Source organism: Anabrus simplex, chromosome 3 (assembly GCF_040414725.1).
Source record: "Anabrus simplex isolate iqAnaSimp1 chromosome 3, ASM4041472v1, whole genome shotgun sequence".
In the NCBI taxonomy this organism is placed as follows: Eukaryota; Metazoa; Arthropoda; class Insecta; order Orthoptera; family Tettigoniidae; genus Anabrus; species Anabrus simplex.
In genome coordinates this window covers 18,075,027-18,094,488 of record NC_090267.1, presented here as the reverse complement: position 1 = coordinate 18,094,488, position 19,462 = coordinate 18,075,027, and the positions used below count along the sequence as shown (strand labels likewise).

Below are 19,462 nucleotides of genomic sequence, written 5' to 3'. Positions count from 1 at the left end.
TACCCAAGTAACAATATTCATCTACTTCCTTTATGACTTCGTTTCTTAATCTAATATTTCCTACATCACCTGCCTTCGTTCGACTGCACTCCATTACTTTTGTTTCCGACTTATTTATTTACATCTTGTACTCCTTACCCAAGACTTCATCCATACCATTCAGCAACTTCTCGAGATCTTCTGTAGTCTCAGATAAAATAACAATATCATCGGCAAATCTCAAGGTTTTGATTTCCTCTCCTTGGACTGTGATTCCCTTTCCAAATTTCTCTTTGATATCCTTTACTGCCTGTTCTATCTAAACATTGAAAAGGAGAGGGGACAAACTGTAGCCTTGCCCTACTCCTTTCTGGATTGCTGCTTCTTTTTCAAAGCCCTTCATTCTTATCACTGCAGACTGTTTATTATACAGATTGTAGATAATTCTTCGTTCTCGGTATCTGATCCCTATCATCTTCAAAAATCATAAATAGCTTGGTCCAATCAACCTTATCGAATGCCTTTTCCGGATCTACGAATGCCATGTACGTGGGCTTGTCCTTCTTGATTCTATCCTCTAAGATCAGACGTAAAGTCAGGATTGCTTCACGTGTTCCTACATTTATTCTGAAGCCAAATTGATCTTCTCCCAACTCAGCCGCAACTTGTTTTTCCATTCTTCTGTAAATACTATGTGTTAAAATTTTGCAGGCATGAGACTCTAAACTAATGGTGCGGTAGTTTTCACACCTGTCAGCACCGGCTTTCTTGGGAATAGGTATAACAACATTCTGCCGAAAATCGGATGGGACTTCTTCTCTCTCATACATCTTGCACACGGAATGAAATAACGTTGCCATGCTGGTTTCTCCTAAGGCAGTCAGTAATTCAGAGGGAATGTCATCAATTCCAGGTGCCTTGTTCCTATTTACGTCACTCACAGCTCTGTCACTCTGACCTCAAAATTGGGTCTCCCATTTTATCAGCATCAACAGCCTCTTCATGTTCCAGAACCAAATTATCTACATCTTTACCTTGATACAACTGTTGGATATGTTCCTGCCATCTTTCTGCTTTGTCTTCTTTCCCTAGAAGTGGCTTTCCATCTGAGTTCTTAATATTCATACACCTAGATTTCTTTTCTCCAAGGGTTTCCTTGATTTTCCTGTATGCAGCATCTACCTTTCCCAGGACCATACAGCCTTCGACATCCTAGCACTTCTCCTTCAGCCATTCTTCCTTAGCTACCTTGCGCTTTCTATCCACTCCATTCTTTAATCGCCTGTATTCATTTCTGCCCTCTACATTTCTAGCATTCTTGTATTTTCGTCGTTCATCAATCAGGTCTAGTATCTCCTGATTTATCCACTGATTCTTAGTTGATCTTTTCTTCCTTCCTAACATTTCTTCAGCAGTCCTACTGACTTCATTTTTCATGACTCTCCACTCTTCCTCTATAGTGTTTCCTTCAGCCTTTTCATTTAGTCCTTGTGCAACATGTTCCTTGAAACAGTCCCTCACACTCTTTTCTTTCAACTTGTCTAGATCCCATCTTTTTGCATTCTTTCCTTTCTTCAATTTCTTCAACTTCAGATGGCATTTCATGACCAACAAGTTGTCGTCAGAGTCCACGTCTGCTCCTGGGAAAATTTTGCAATCCAACACCTGGTTTCTGAATCTCTGCTTAATCATAATAAAATCTATCTGATACCTTCCAGTGTCTCCATGTCTCTTCCACGTATACAGCCGTCGTTTGTGGTGTTTGAACCAAGTATTACCAAGAACTAAATTATGATCAGTGCAGAATTCAACCAGCCGACTTCCTCTTTCGTTCCTTTGTCCCAATCCAAATTCTCCTGCTGTACTATCTTCTCTTCCTTCGCCTACCACTGCATTCCAGTCTCCCATCACAATTAGATTCTCGTCACCTTTTACATATTGTATTAAATTTTCTATCTCTTCATATATCCTTTCGATTTCTTCATCATCCGCTGAACTAGTAGGCATATAGACCTGCACTATTGTGGTGGGCATTGGTTTGGTGTCTGTCTTGACGACAATAATTCTTTCACTATGCTGGTCATAGTAGCTTACCCGCTGCACTATTTTCTTATTCATTATTAAACCAACTCCTGCATTTCCCCTGTTTGATTTTGTGTTGATAATTCAGCAGCCGCCTGACCAAAAATCTTGTTCTTCTTGCCAACGTACTTCACTTATACCAACTACATCTAACTTTAGCCTATCCATCTCCCTTTTCAGATTCTCTTACCTACCACAACGATTCAAACTTCTAACATTCCACGCTCCGACTCGCAGAATGTCAGTATCCATCTTCCTGATGATCGCCCCCTCTCGTGTAGTCCCCACGCGGACATCCGAATGGGGGACTAGTTTACCTCCGGAATATTTTACCCGGGAGGAAGCCATCATCAGTACAGCATTCATACAGAGAGCTGCATGTCCTCGGGGGGTAGTTACGGCTGTAGTTTCCCGTTGCTTTCAGCCGTGTAGCAGTATCAACACAGCTAAGCCATGTTGAGTATTATTACAAGGCCGTATCAGTCAATCATCTAGACTGCCGCCCTTGCAACTACCGAAAGGCTGCTACCCCCGTTTCAATGAACCATTCGTTAGTCTGGTCTCTCAACAGATACCCATCCGATATGGTAGCACCTGCGGCTCGGCTATCTGCATCATTGGGACACGCAAGCCTCCCCACCGCGGCAAAGTCAAATGGTTCGCAGAGGAGGGTTGGAAACATAACCGTTCTAAATACGTGATGGTGTTTTAACTAAAGGTGCTCTTTGTCTCAGTGGGCATTTGCAATTTTTGTAGGAAGATTTTTAGCACTTAAATGCCCTATTTAATTTTTCTGGAGTAATCCGATATTTTATTATGAGATTAAGAAGTAGACACAATGGCTCTTACCACACCTCACTCTTAGGGAACATCCTGTTCATGTACCCTGTGAGTAAATAAACATTTGGTTTTGAATTTACTTCTCTGTGCAAAATGTTAACTTGACTGAAACTAATTAACATTGAAACAAATAAAAGGTTTCCCATTGTTAAGCTGGCACCAGCTAGCAAGTTTATCTGTGAAGTGGGAGCATATGCACACATGTAAGACAGAAATAAATGTACTCGACTGTTTAAGGGTGGTTGTACAGTTGCGTTTTTTAAGGCATATTCACTGATAACTACATTGCTACATGTTCTGCTACATATGGTTTGTTTTGTTCATGTTTCAGTGTAGAGAAATTCACAACAGTATCGAAAGGTCCAGAAAAGCTGTACCGTTGTACCAAATGCAGCAGTTCATTCTCTCGAAAATACATCCTTACAAACCACATGTTAATTCACTCAGGGGAAAGACGTTTCATATGTGAAATTTGTGACAAAAGGTTCATCAAACTTTCGTCGCTGAATACTCACCTGTTTGTTCATACTGCAGTCAAACCATACAAATGTAAAGTTTGCAAGAAAGGATATACTACAAGAAGTTTTCTAAAAATACACGTGATGACCCACTCAGGAGAGAAACGAATTCAATGTCCTGTATGCAGAAATTCCTTTTACACTCGGGGTGGTCTCAAGTCACATATGGTAACTCACTCTAAAGAACGGCCATTTGAATGTGACTTATGCAAAGAAACATTCGCTCGCAAGAATGGAGTAGAAAAGCACATCAAGGTCGTTCACTATGGGATAAAACCTTTCTGCTGTAATTTGTGCAACAATGCGTTTTCCCGGCGAAGTCATCTTCAGTCTCACCTTTTAACTCATTCCAACGATAAGCCGTATCAATGCGATATCTGCAATGGTTCCTTTGCCCGTGAAAGTTATTTGCTTAAGCACAAACTCACTCATTCTGCTGTAAAACCATATGAATGTAGTATATGCAGGAAATCGTTTACCCTTCGGTCTTCTCTGAAAGAACATTTGTTAGTGCACTCTGGAGAACGGCCTTATGAATGTAATATATGTCACGATATGTTTTTTAAACGGAAATGCCTTTTAAGGCACGAGTTAACTCATACTGGAGTTAGGCCCTTTAAATGCGACACATGCAAACGTGCGTTTGCTGACAGAAGCCATCTGATCGGTCACATGTCCACTCACTCCAGACGAAGAATCTATCGATGTGATGAATGCGGTAAAGCGTTTTCAACAAAGGCTGATCTAAGGAACCACTTGTCAATTCACAGTACATTTTGGCCGCGTCAATGTACGCTGTGCACTTGTACGTTTACGAGTAAGTGTGGTGCAACAAGACACATTGAAATCTCACTCTTGAGATGTACTTTAAAAATGTCCAAATAGAAGTATGCCACACAGGGTCTCTTTCAGACTCACTTATGGAGAAATTCTTAGCATTGAAAGGTATTCCAAGTATCTGCTCTGTAAGCCCATTTGTTAAATCATTCTCTAGAATAGAACAAATCAAGACCGCGGTCTGCAGGATTTCCTCAGTGTTGGAACAGAGATGTGTCGATGCCGTGCAGTATGTGGAATGGAATTTGACATCAAGCTCAAGTTTTAGTTGCTGTGTCTCACTTTCGGGAACTTTTCCAACATAAGGCGCAGTTAAACCACCATCCGCACAGAATCTTACTAATCTTGTGCATGGTATGTTTTGGAACTTGTGAAGACAGGCCTCTTTCCAGAAGGCACGTATCTGCTGTAAATAGGTTGGCTGCCCTAACTCTTGGAGAATATTTTCATTTGTTTTATTTCTAAAAACCGAGCTCGATAGCTGCATTCGCTTAAGTGAGGCCAGTATTCGGCAGATAGTACGTTCGAATCCCACTGTCAGCAGCCCTGGAAATAGCTTTCTCTGGTTTCCTATTTTCACACCAGGCGAATGCTGGGGCTGTACCTTAATTAAGGCCACAGCCGCTTCCTTCCCACTCCTAGCCCTTTTCTGTCCCATCGTCGCCACAAGACCTATCTGTGTCGGTGCGACGTAAAGCAACTAGCAAATAAATTCCAAAAAAATTTATATTGGAATATTGCTGAAAGTGTTGATAAAGACCTTGTTTAAACACAGCTAAATATTACAGACGCTGCTGTTCTTAATTATGAAGTTGTGTAACATTTGAATTTGGCAGATTTTGTCCAAATTTTATCTAAAGAATGGTCATAGAAATAAATTTATGTTATTAATTAAAAGAATTAATAGAATTTTCAGCAATTTAAATATAAAAGCCTTACTTATGGACATTTGTTTGACATTACCTTTGAGCATTTAAAATTATATTATTGTTAAATTTTATAAGCCAAATTAATTAAAAATGAAAAGAGAATGAAGGCTTTCTGATAAATTTCACTTGGTTCTGCTTGTAAACTTTTCCTGTTTCCATTGACTTCAATTGTGGCTGAAATCAAGTAATGTAACAATTCGGGACCCTAACATGTAAAATCCCATCTGCGTGGTGAAGTAAAAACTAGTGGAAATTCAAAATACCCGAAAATAAACACAGGCGCGGAAAACAGACCAGCAAGTAACGATTTAAATCCAGCAAAGGCAAAAATTCACCATCAAAATTTTGAACTCCAACATAGCCTTAGTAGTTACTTCGAATATCAGGCAAAGTTTAAGAATGTGGAAGATGAGCACTATAAGTAAAAAAAGTTAATCATAATGTGAGGGATAGACGATTTTCTTCGCTACTACTAAAATATCTTGTTGAAAAGCAACTGTCTTAAAAGAAATAACGTGCATTTAAATTTAAAAGAAATGAAAATACAAGAACCAAAGATTAAAATATATGAATAAGAGTATCCTTAGAAATTTGTTTACACGTTCGGGAAGTTTGTTAGACTAATCATGTGACTGAAATAAAATATCTTTCTAGCTGAGTGATTGAGTTAAAACTTGAATGAGAATAAAACTGAATATTAGAAATACGGATTTTAACAAAAAAAAATTAGCTGATAGGATTGAGCTGTTCAATTGTAATACATTAAAGGAAATATTCCAGGGAGGGTGGAGAAATATATTACAATTAAATACACATGGAGTGAATAAAACTTGAATTGATTCCAGGTTGTAAGTAGTCTACCATGGCAACATTTAATAAACACTGAAGGGAGGAAAGAAAATTTTAAATCACTTCACAATGTATACAGTCTAATTTCTGCTATGTAAATAAAAAGGAAAATTAAGCTTGCTGCTGCATGGCCCACAGATATATTAGTTTAAATGGGGAAGTTTCCAATAACATCAGATCACAGCGTCGCTAGGCAAGCATACATGCCGACTAAAGCACATCACAGCACAGGAGAACCACGTTTTTCTATCAGTTTAAATAATGTAATCATGGAATTAAAATAAAGATAGCACATTGCACAGATATATGCACATTAATCATCAGCACCTCTCAAATGAAATTGATAAAACGGGACCACCAAGCCAACACATCCATCCAAATTGAAAGCTTGTAACAATCTCCCACACAAAATGGGTCAAACTTAAGGCAAGGAAACTCACAGCGGTCCAAAAAAGCAACCAGGAGAGCATGAACCGACACAATCAAAATACAGCTTCCATTTCCACACTTATTCAATGTATCCATAAATATTATTGGATCAATCTAAAATAAAGTTATAGTAATTATATTTAGGGTAATTTTTATTTAATTGATTATTAGGATGTGTTCCTCAGACCCAAAAAGAGTAGTTTAATAATCAGAATAGAAATGAGAATTAAGGAAAGAACGGACAAAGAATGCAGAGGAATGTATTACTTGAGAGCAACCAGAGAATGAACCAAGGCTATGGAGAGGAGCTCGACCCGAGTGGTGGAGAACACAGGGAAAATGATACAGCGTAATTTATGTACACGCAACACAAATCGACCAGAATCACACCCACTTCAGAGGAACAATTAGTAATAAACAGAGATGAATAACACAAATGAACACACGATAGGTGAACACCAGTAATAACAGAGGAAAGTGTGCCCAAAATGATCCTGTTATCCGTACATTTTCTAAGGCGGTAGAAATGCAATATTAAATAAAATAAATGTTTGGTAATTACCATAAATAACGTGAATGGAAAAAGGATGCAATTGATCCATGGTAAGAAAATACAGTTTACATAAAAAACACTGAAAGAAAACAGGTAATAAGCTACAATGAATATAAAAGGGTATAGTAGAGAGGAATGAAATGTTAAGCTGTACAACAAAAAGGAAAAAATAAAATCAGAATAGTTATAATTATTATTATCCGTTGTACCCATGCTTCACTTAAAAAATCTACATTGTATACAAAATTCTAGTTGAAGTATTAAACACATTGAAAAAGAAGACTGGTTTGGGGAATTTTCATTGCAACGGCAAACTCTCTTGCCTACTACCAGTCAGAGTCAATTTGGGGAGCTGTCCTTCCTTCTTTCATGACCCCCACCTGCATTGTTCCTCAAGCGATCGTTCGATTACGATTTACTCATTTTTATAACCATCTTCATCTTCATAACTTTCCTTGACGTGAACCGATGACCACGCGGTTTTACAGGTTAAGACATTTATAACAAACCATCGCCAGTTAACATGTCAGCAATGCTTTGCGTTAATATGGATTGAGCAACAAAATTCTAAATTCATGAATTCTCTTATCAGAGCCACTGTATTGTATTGTAATATAAATGATCGTATTCTCTTTAACTTATGTTATGTAGTATTTTTCGACAGGACCAATAACATAGGCATTTAAATATTAAATTGTTTGTGCCTTCTCCTAAACCTTCATCCAGTGTGAATGGAATTATTTACAGCTTTTAGTGCAGTGACTTATTCCCCGACGGTACATACCGATTTTCATTCAATTCTGTTCAGCCGTTTTCTCGTGATGCGCGTACATATATGCAGACAGAGATGACGAAAAATTTTTAAAATGCATTTCTTTGTTACTACGGACGTGACCGATACAGAAATTTTATATTTTTAAATTCAGAGCAATGGACACACACAACTCTTATCTTATATACACTAGTGTTCAAACGTTAAGCATAACTTACGAGTAAGCAGGGCAATAGGAAATAAACCGCAAATCGCACGACATATGCACCTACCAAACTTACGTCTTCGCTTTGTATAGGAAAGGAGTGTTCCCTGGGTAACCACAAGGTAAACACAGCCAGTGCCTCCACCCCATATTCCCTCAGTCGTGTTTTCCCTGTTATAGTGTACGGAGTGTAGCCTCGTGGTGAATGTGACTACGTAATGGCACAAAGATGCCACTTGGACCCCGATTTGCACAGTAGAATTCTCAGCCACCGAGAAGCCTGCCAGACACAGACCGAAGTCGCCGTATCCTTGAATGTGCCACAAAGTGTCGTGTCCAGGCTTTGAAGACGATCTCGGGACACAGGAGATGTTAGTCGTAGGCCAGTACCAGATCGACCAAGGGTAACACACCCCACAGCAGGACCGATATCTGGCCTTAACCGCCCGACGAAATCGGAGTGCATCTGCAAGACAATTGTCGGCGGAGCTTGCAGCCGTCTCAGGTGTTTCCGTATCCCGGCAGAGTGTGTACCGAGGCTCAGAAGAGTAAGGCTGTTTGCCCGACGTCCAGCGGTGTGCGTCCCGCTCACTCCAGCACAGAGACGGGCCCATTTATTGTGGAGCCATCAACATCGAAACTGGACCATGAATGAATGGTGGCATGTGATCTTCACAGATGAATCCCGCTTTAGTTGGCAAAACGATTCCCGTCGCACATTAATCTGGGGAGAACTGGGCAGCCGATACAACCAGAGGAACATCGTGGAACGGGATCAGAATGGTGGTGGTGGCGTCATGTATGGCGCGGTATCATGTTGAATGGCCGTACAGACCTTCATACCTTCATGGGTGGTCCGAGGAACACTGTTAACGCTCGGAGATACAGGGATAAGATACTGAGACCACATATTCGACTCTTCAGGGGTGCGGTTAGTCCAGACTTCCTCTTAATGGACGATAATGCCCTACCGCACCGCGCTGCTCTGGTGGATGAATTTCTGGTTGGGAAGATACATCGCATCTACTGGCCAGCGAGGTCTGCGGATCTGAATCTTATAGAACATGCCTGGGATGAATTTGGGAGGCGACTTGCATCCCATCAGCCTCCACCAAGGACCCTCCAAGACATTCACATTGCCCTTTCAGAGGAATGGGATTGACTGCCACAAGAGCTCTTGGACCATCTGATACAGAGCATGCCACGTCGCTGCGAAGCATGTGTGACCGTTAGGGGTGACCATACACCTTATTAACAGCATATTTTGTTATGGATGACATTGCCAAGTTTTGTTAGTTGTTGTCAAAGGTGTACCTTAGCTATTAGAAACTTTGACACTTTTTTGGACAAGTTTTGTGACATGGTGTGTGATTCACCTTCCGTTTGTTCAGCAATCTGTCTGACATTCCTATGAGGCGGTATGGCCTCGTTTAGTGATTATTGTTAACTTTTGGACACTAGTGTATGTAGGATATAGGTTAAAGAAGAATAAAAACACCAGGGAACGCAGCCGTTAGAAGTGTACATAGTTGCTTACAGTGCTTAGTTACCATAGCATTTGAATGATCACGTAAGTAAGGTTAACCGCAGATTATATACCTCTGCTGACACATCATGCATTGAGATGGATGATTCAAACAGAAGTAATGTTTCGGCTAATGACTAAAGTAAATCCTATCAGGCTGTGTGTAAACATCGCGTGCAACCGTTTGAGTCCACTCGGGGGGTGGGGGGTGTGTGTGTGTCAATATTCATATCTCAAAAGCACTTCCGAATTAGCACCGAACACGACTAGTGAATAGACAGATGGCTGGGGAATCGAATCACCAAGTAAGTACTGAAATAAATTTAGGAACGTCTGCAGAACAAGGGCATGAATCTAGAAAAGAAATAAAACAACAAAACACACATAACTCGTACTACCAAGTGTAAATGGTGATATGGAGAGAAAAGCTACAAGGTGACATCAATGATTCTGAATTGTTCTTATTTGTGGAAGACTTTCTAAAGTTTCTGCCCACTGCTATTAATTTTTTACCTGGGCCTAAACACCCAGTAAGGAAATTTTACGAGGCGGGTAATAAGAAATCGTATGTTAATACGAAAAAGGGATATAAAGTTCAAATCCGCAAAGGTCGACTAATAGGGATAGAGAGAAAAGACAAAGTAAATATTTATATCAGTTAACTCAATTTCAGTTCCACAGTCAACGTAGGAATGCAGTTAAAACGGTCCTTCACGAAAACAAAGAAAGATGTCTGATTAATTCACAACATGTATATGGCTATTTCCATGAAATATTAGGACATGAAAATAATTCAATGAGAGAAAATTATCCCCCAAATGTGAGTGAAGCTACACAAACGGTTCACAATGACACGTTTAATGATGTTATATCTAAAGATGAAATACAGATTGCAACAATTAGGATTTCGGTGGACACTTCACCTGGACCTGATTACGTCATCGTTAGACCCATTACAAGTGACATAGATTCCAAGATAATTGCCACAATAGCCACTCGTAGGCTTCAAACAGGACAGGTACCATCGTGTTTTAGAAAGGCAAGAACCGATCTTATCCACAAGGGAGGTGCCCTGATGGCATTGCAAACTGAAGACCAATCACAATATTTTCTGTTTTTAGGAGAGTAATTGAGCAACTCGTCATAAACGCCTGAGAAAATACGTTGCTTTTAATCCACAACAACGGGGACTTATATCTTCAGCCGGTACACACATCAATACTCTTATACACGATTCGGTTTTAAATTCCGCGAAACTGAACAAAACTGATCTAACAGTGATTTTTCTAGATGTCGGAAAGGGTTTTGACAACATTGGGCACCATCATTTACATGAGACCTTGAGGGCATTAGGAATACCTGAGAAATTAAAGAAACTAATAATTAATCTCCAGACAGGAAACACTATAAAATAGAAACTGGAACTGGAAAGACAGCCACCCTAAGCCTAAAAAGGGGTGTTATGCAAGGCTCACTTCTTTCTCCCTATCTCTACAATCGAGCGACAGGTCATATTTTAAAGAACTAACTGAAGACACTCTCACAAGCCACTATGGATTTTCTTTAGTACCACATCTTCCACCTTTAACGATCATGGGTTTCGCTGATGACTTGGTTGTCATAGGAAATAGTCGAACAGCACCACTTGAACTCTCGAAAATAGCCATAAGAAGATTTCCTTAAATAGGGCTTTATATCAACCCAATGCAATCTACGGTAGTCTGCATCGAACACCCAGCTGAATTTGAGAGCTGTGATATATCGAGTTTGCAACGTGGGGAAACAATCCGCTATCTGGATGTTAACTTTTCGAATGAAATAATTTTTCAACCTACACAGGAGCTTAAAAAATTACGGAATAAAATGGAGAAATTAGTTTTTTCTCCATTACTACAGGCTAACCAGAATTTTAAAGTAATAAACACAGTTACATGCCTATTTCCAAACTATCAAGCCAGGGAAGATTCCGTAAAGCTCCTTGCTGATACTGACATACGAATAAGAAGTGCTCTTAAAGATATTCTTCAAATACCTGCAGACATTTCTAATGGAATGGTCTACACTGGTAAAAAATGTAAGGGATTGGGACTCTTCTGCGCCACTTGGGAAGCTCATCTTCAGCACATTAACATCTGTAACGTACTATTAAGCTCAGGTGACGAATACATCCGTGCTACGAGAAATCCGAAAGTAGAAATAACTCTCTCACTACAATCCCTCATTGTTCCTCCATCTGACAATTTGCTACATTCACGCCTAGAAATAACAGATGCGAGGAATGTGAGAAGAGTACTGAGAGAAAGGTCATTCATTGAGTGGTTTAACTTGCAGCAGAAAGGAGGAGGTGTATGTTTGTACAATGAATATACTCCTGCCAACTCCTGGATTCGAGACCATCAAGGCTTATCATGTAGTGAATGGCGTGAAGCAATTAAGATGACAGCAAACATTTCAGCAGTTAGGTCGGTACCAGGAAGATCTCAGAACGATTCCCTTTGTAGGCGCTTCTCAAGGAGATTAAAACTCTTGGGCTTCTTCTGGGATCTTGTCCTCATGGTGAACTTTTAAAGAATACGCGTCATCATAACATCCTCTCGTTAATTGCGACAACGCTGAAAGACCATGGTTTCCAGGTATGTAAAGAGGTGCATGGCTTAGCGGACAACGGAAGCCACAGAAGGAATGCTATCATTGCTTTCAAGAATAAGAAGAGGGGTTACATCATCGACCCCACCATTCGCTTTGAAAGCCATAAGTCGCAGCCCTCAGATGTTAACCTCGAGAAGAGGAATATTTATTCACCAACAACTCCTTACTACAGGGAGAAATACCAGATAGAGGAAATCGACATAGTAGGTCTGATGATTGGAGCAAGGGGAACGATTCCCGTTTTTGCCGCTAATTCCTGGAAGCATATTTCTCTGCCAGTTACAATGTTACGGGAGATTGCCATCATAGCCTTGGGGCTCTCTGATGATTCTAAGAAGTCACTGTTACTATTAGGTTACTTTCAACATTTCTCAAGTACAGTATATCCATTTCTCTTCTAAAAATAAATGTTAAAGTATACTTTGTCGCACGGCAGCCTCTGCATGAGAGGAAGTATTTCATAAAATAAAATGAACCATTTTATTGTCAAGAATATTTGGTTATAGTTCACTTAAAATCCACCAGATATTTTACATTTGTTTTGATATAACAGTAAACGCCAAGGACTATTGAATATAGGCAGTTACCCTGATACGTAGACTGAGTAAACTGCAGTTGGTTTTTCAATTGTTAATAATATGAGATTCCAATCTCAAAGCATTTGTAATTATATGATGATATCGCATGATTTGGCTTCAGGCTGAGTAGGAAAACTACGAACACCGATTAAAATTGACACAGCAAGTCGCCGTGCGGTTAGGATGGCGCAGCTGTGTGCTTGCATTCGGGAGATAGTGGGATCCAACTCCACTCTCGGCAGTCCTAAAATGGCTTTTTTCGTGGTTTCCTATTTTCACGCCAGACAAATGCCGGGGCCGTACTTTAATTATGACCACGGCCGGTGCGTTCCCACTCCTATTCCTTTCCTATACCATTGTCGCCATAAGACCTAACTGTCGGTACTACGTAAAGCCAATTCTACGAACGCCGATTAAATTTGAAAATGAAACACACATAGTTTTAAGTGGTAGGAAGCTAGTCGAAATTTGACGTCAAAACGTGGGTTAAAATGTTTACTCGAAGACATTACGCACTTGAAGAAATAGGTATTTTGTTTAATCAACGAATCCATAAAATGTTTCTACATTTTGTCCACTGAAGAAGAAGGTGAAAATTGGTTTTGTCTACTTTCAATTGGGGACATTGCTGTGAGTGGCACAACGTACATACGTCCATTAAGACTGGTGATTCCCAGAAATGATTAAATTTAAATACGTTGTTGCATAAAAAGAAATGATTTCCACTGATGCTTTATTGATGGCTGGTTGGATTCTTTAGCCGGTATCCAATATAATATTTCCCCTGGTTAACAAACACAGTAGTAGTATGAGCTATGTTTGTTCTAAAACACCTCATCAGCATTTTTGTGAGCACCCGAGGTCATTGCCCCGGCCAAGGTCATTGACCCTATGGCGTCGTTGCCACGTGACCGTGACGCCACATTGTTTACAAACATGGCCAGGCGTTCTTGACAGATGTCATCCTGACAAACCTTAACCTCACTTATTTGAACAAGAGAAAGTCGCTAACCTCACGGCTACCACCTTGACAGGCCTTAACCTTACTTTTTGTGAACATGTGGACGTGGGTAACCTCACTGTTGCCATCTTGGCAGGTCCTATTCTTTGGCCACGTGGGCTCGGAATTTGAGCAAGTGAACGTAGCTAACCTGACAGCCAACATCTTGACAGGTCTTAACCTCTTGCACTTGTTTTGGCGCGGAATTTTAAACGATCGCCTAATCTCAGCTGTTATATTGACGAGACTCAACCACGTACTTTCAGCAAGCGGAATTTTGAACGACCCTAACCTCATTGCTGTCACCTTAGCGGGACTTAGCCACGTGCTTTTGTGAGGTGTGGAATTCCCGACACTATTTGGGGGCCTAACCTCAGGGGTATTTAGTTTTATAGCAATCTGCCTTTCTCTACTATCTTGGAGAGACCTAACGTTAGAGGTCTCTAGTTTTAAGGCTAGCTGCCCTTATCGACATGTCCCTTCCCAACACCGTCTTAGAAGGGGCTAACCTCAGGGAATTAGAGTTTCAAGCTTAGCTCCCCTTCTCGACATGCCCCTTCCCAACACCATCTTAAACGCGGCCTAAGGACTCTAGTTTTAAGGAGAGCTGCCCTTCACGACATGTCCCTTCGCCGTTACTACTTTGGAGGGACCTAAGGACCCTAGTTTTAAGACTAGCTGCCCTTCTCCTCATATCCCTTCCGAGCACATCTTAGAGGGGCCTTACCTCAGAGGATTATAGTTTTAAGGCTAGCTGCCCTTCTTGACATAACCCCATTCCGTCATCATCCTAGAGGGGGCCTAAGGACTCTCGTTTTATGGCTATCTGCCCTTCCCGAAATGTCCCTTCCCTGACACCATCTTGGAGGGGTAAAAGGACCCTCCGACACCATCTTGGAGGGGCCTAACCTCAGAGGACCCTAGTTTTACGGCTAGCTGTCCTCCTCGATATACCCCTTCGCGACACCATCTTAGAGGTGGCTGAACCTTTAGAAGACCCTAGTTTTAAGGCCAGCTGCCCTTCTCGACAGGCGCCTTCCCCGACATCATCTTGGAGTTTATCCAACAGCATGACGTCGCGGAGGTCCATTCAATCACAGTTTTACCGTTATCTGTCAGTTTTACTGACAGATGCACTCCTGCGCTAGATGGCCCTCCCCCTCTACTGTTTTAGGGAAGCCTAACTACACCATCGCTAAGGCTTTATGTCTCCATCCGACGCTTGACCTCCCTTCCTGAGCAAGATAAAACATGTTGTTAATCTGTACAGTTTCAGTCCTGTTATTATTATTAAAATAAAGCTAATAAAGTATTATTTTATTTATTTTAATATTAAAATAAAGCTAAAAATATTATTATTAAATTAAGGCCAATAATATATCAGAAGATGCCAGTTAAATTGATATAAAACAAATAAGGCGAACTTAATTATAAAATCATTGTTATTATATCTAAAATAATTGTTTAAGAAATGAAAACAAACATAATTAACTCAAGAAATTCTTGTAACTTTTTTTATTTGTTTATTAAAAATTTTCAGTTACTATTCCATGTTTAACATCATAGGTTAAATTCTTTTCACCCCACATAATTATATACGCAAGTGTGTTATCAGGAATATTAGCATTAAATGTCGCACAGAGCTTCATAGTAGTTTTCTTCGCCTAATCATATTGATAACATAAATGGGGTAATAATTAATGAACTCCCGAGGATTAACAGAAGGAAACGAGTTTAAAACAGTTACGCGCTTAAATTCTAAAAAATTATTATAGGCTTTGAGATAAGTATCTTCTTCTTCATATATCTTCTGGGAATATCCCGTTTCTTCCATTTTTCACGTAAATATTTTGAAGTTGAACATGGTCAAACTTAGAAGAATCTATATCTTGATTACCTTTCTGTTAGTTTAAACAAAAATAAAATACGGCATGTCAAATTGCATTGAATTGTAGTAGTTTGCAATATCTATTTCGAAGTTCCATTTTCCACAGAGGCCAGAAATTTCTTGAGTTTGTAGGTCATAGAATGAAATAGGTATCCTTGGTTCATTTAAGATTTTAGCCTTTTATTCTTGGTCATAAGCTCGTTCGTATTTAACAATTGGTATGCTTATTTCCATCGAATTTACAGCAACTTTTCCTTCTTTAGGCCGACTTCCAGCGACATCCTCTCCTTCTGCATTTCTACTAAACCATCTATATAAAGCCTCTTTTGCATTTTGACTCCATGTAAAAGTTACTGTTAAATCGCCTTCCCGCATTACTCTTTATAATCCTTAAAATCCACCTAAGAGCCTTAAGCGATATAAGACCTCATTTGATTATTTCTGCAGTTTATTGTTATTAAAGTGTTCTGAGCTCGGTAAATTCATGAAGCAGGATGCTGCCCTACTTGCACATAGTCCAAGTGAGGATCTCTCCTCTATCGGGTTATGGACCACCGGTGAATTGTATAGTCCTAGCCGCCTGAGCACAAGGAGGGCCACGACTCAGAATATGTCCGAGATGCCCGCTCCCATTCCATAGCAACTGGTATCCCGACTATCAGGACCACTTACTAGGCCACTCAGCCGTTGCCCATGCTTCACGAACTAGGACGTGACTACAGTAACCCACAAACATGAACCAGGGATTCACTTGAGAGGTGGAGCGAATATTTTGAACATCTTCTCAATGTAAAAGGAAATCACCATGGTGGTGTTGCAAACAGCCAAGCTCAAGGGGAGGAGGAAAATGATGATGGTGAAATTATGCTTACGGAAGTGGAAAGGATAGTAAATAAACTCCATTGCCATAAATCAGCAGGAATAGATGAAATTAGACCTGAAATGGTGAAGTATAGTGGGAAGGCAGGGATGAAATGGCTTCATAGAGTAGTAAAATTAGCGTGGAGTGTTGGTCAGGTACCTTCAGATTGGACAAAAGCAGTAATTGCACCTATCTATAAGCAAGGGAACAGGAAGGATTGCAACAACTATCGAGGTATCTCATTGATTAGTATACCTGGCAAAGTATTCACTGGCATCTTGGGAGGGAGGGTGCGATCTGTCGTTGAGAGGAAGTTGGATGAAAACCAGTGTGGTTTCAGACCACAGAGAGGCTATCAAGATCAGATTTTCAGGATGCGCCAGGTAATTGAAAAATGCTACGAGAGGCAGTTGTGTTTATGTTTCGTAGATCTAGAGAAAGCATATGACAGGGTACCGAGGGAAAAGATGTTCGTCATACTGGGGGACTATGGAATTAAAGGTAGATTATTAAAATCAATCAAAGGCATTTATGTAGACAATTGAGATTCAGTGAGAATTGATGGTAGAATGAGTTCTTGGTTCAAGGTACTTACAGGAGTTAGACAAGGCTGTAATATTTCACCTTTGCTGTTCGTAGTTTACATGGATCATCTGCTGAAAGGTATAAAATGGCAGGGAGGGATTCAGTTAGGTGGAAATGTAGTAAGCAGTTTGGCCTATGCTGACGACTTGGTCTTAATGGCAGACTGTGCCGAAAGCCTGCAGTCTAATATCTTGGAACTTGAAAATAGGTACAATGAGTATGGTATGAAAATTAGCTTCTCGAAGACTAAATTGATGTCAGTAGGTAAGAAATTCAACAGAATTGAATGTCAGATTGGTGATACAAAGCTAGAACAGGTCGATAATTTCAAGTATTTAGGTTGTGTGTTTCCCAGGATGGTAATATAGTAAGTGAGATTGAATCAAGGTGAATAAAGCTAATGCAGTGAGCTCGCAGTTGCGATCAGCAGTATTCTGTAAGAAGGAAGTCAGCTCCCAGACGAAACTATCTTTACATCGGTCTGTTTTCAGACCAACTTTGCTTTACGGGAGCGAAAGCTGGGTCGACTCAGGATATCTTTATTCATAAGTTAGAAGTAACAGACGTGAAAGTAGCAAGAATGATTGTTGGTACAAACAGGTGGGAACAATGGCAGGAGGGTACACGAAATGAGGAGATAAAGGCTAATTTAGGAATGAACTTGATGGATGAAGCTGTACGCATAAACCGGCTTCGGTGGTGGGGTCATGTGAGGCGAATGGAGGAGGATAGGTTACCTAAGAGAATAATGTACTCTGTTATGGAGGGTAAGAGAAGTAGAGGAAGACCAAGACGACGATGGTTAGACTCGGTTTCTAACGATTTAAAGATAAGAGGTATAGGACTAAATGAGGCCACAACACTAGTTGCAAATCGAGTTTTGTGGCGACGTTTAGTAAATTCTCAGAGGCTTGCAGACTGAACGCTGAAAGGCATAACAGTCTATAATGATAATATATGTATGTATGTTTATTGTTATTAATATAATTAACTTCATATACTATCTATCATTTAATTTAAATTTAATTTTAGAGTTTAGAGGCAAAGAATATAAGTCGTGGTTGTTATTATTATGTTGGCAATAACCGTGACGGTCATTCAAAGTAATAGACATACCCAGAAATTAAGTAGAGATTCAATCAAATCCAGAGAAACAAGAAAATGATTTTCCGAATCTGAGGAAAAACGAATATCGATACCCTTCAAGTAATCATATTCATGGGTATTAGTTAGGAGGTACTACTTGCAATAGTTCTCATTACTGATAGCAAAAGTTTATTTAAAAATCGAGTTAGATTTTACGCGGTACAGAAAAGGTAACCTCAGGCCTTTGAATTTATTAAGAAATGGCAATATGTTAGGATTCAAACGGAGAGTCCTGGGACGGTATTACCCAATGTATTAGGTGTATCGGACTCAACGCTGGAAGGATGACCTAATTTATTTTTGGTATTTAATTTGTATATTGGTAATTGATTCAAAATGTATCGTTGATGATAGAGGCTATGTTGTTTAATCTTGATTGTAATCTTGGTGAAACACTTAGGCAACTTCGAGACAGCTGTATTGTGCCCTACAATGCTCTTGATTCCAATCAGGCGAATGCCGAGCTCGAACCAAGAACACCATAGTGAAGAAAACTCCCACCAGCGTGGGCTCGTGCACATATCTTACCTGCATTACATATCCATGCTCAGCAACTCAGTCGCACATGTCTCAGGGATATAGGGTATAACAAAGGGCGAAATACAATCAAACACGTGGATATGCATGAAAGCAAGGTAAGAACAACCCAAAAATTTAAAATGAATTTACGGGAAACAACGCTGCATTCACAGTGAACATAAATGGATTTATTACAATAAAAATATCCTAATATTTACAAGAGGTTAAAATCTCATAATTTTTGTCAATAGTTTGTCGCAGATGACTTCCAGGTCACAATCTTATCGTACTGCCAGCTGGAACAAGCATGATTCACGGAATGAGTCAAAAGTAACGAGAAAGAATAATTTTCTGTACAAAAACACGTCAGAAGAGCCATCTCCTCTACATGAAGAATATCGTGTCACAGTACCTCGAACCCAATATCTTCAAACAACGGACAAAAATATACTTGGCCTGGATTGAATGAAGGTTCAAAGTCCGTCAATACATAAGGCACCTAAACTCATCAATAAAATCATGGAAATTACAGCTCCATCATCCGGTAGCGAAATAAACACGTGTCAAGACTAAGAAAAACAAGGCCAAGAAGACAAAATGCGATCCCTACTGGCTACACAATATCAAGGCCGGGGGAGACTCTCCCTGTGAACACTTGAGCTAGCGCAGACAGCTTAATCACTTTCCCTAGGCGGTGACGTAAAACTTGACTTCCTC

At 40.0% G+C, this 19,462-nt stretch overlaps 1 protein-coding gene across 1 annotated transcript in view; it reads left to right on the top strand.

Annotated features, from left to right (window-relative positions):
- LOC136866955 (zinc finger protein 160-like) overlaps nt 1-7,163 on the top strand; it is a 58,441-nt gene extending 51,278 nt beyond the window's left edge. The window contains exon 5 of the mRNA XM_068226973.1: nt 3,233-7,163. Coding sequence (XP_068083074.1) covers nt 3,233-4,304 — 1,072 coding nt within the window. The 3' untranslated portion in view covers nt 4,305-7,163. The remainder of the gene's footprint in view (nt 1-3,232) is intronic.
- Nucleotides 7,164-19,462: the final 12,299 nt, after the last annotated feature.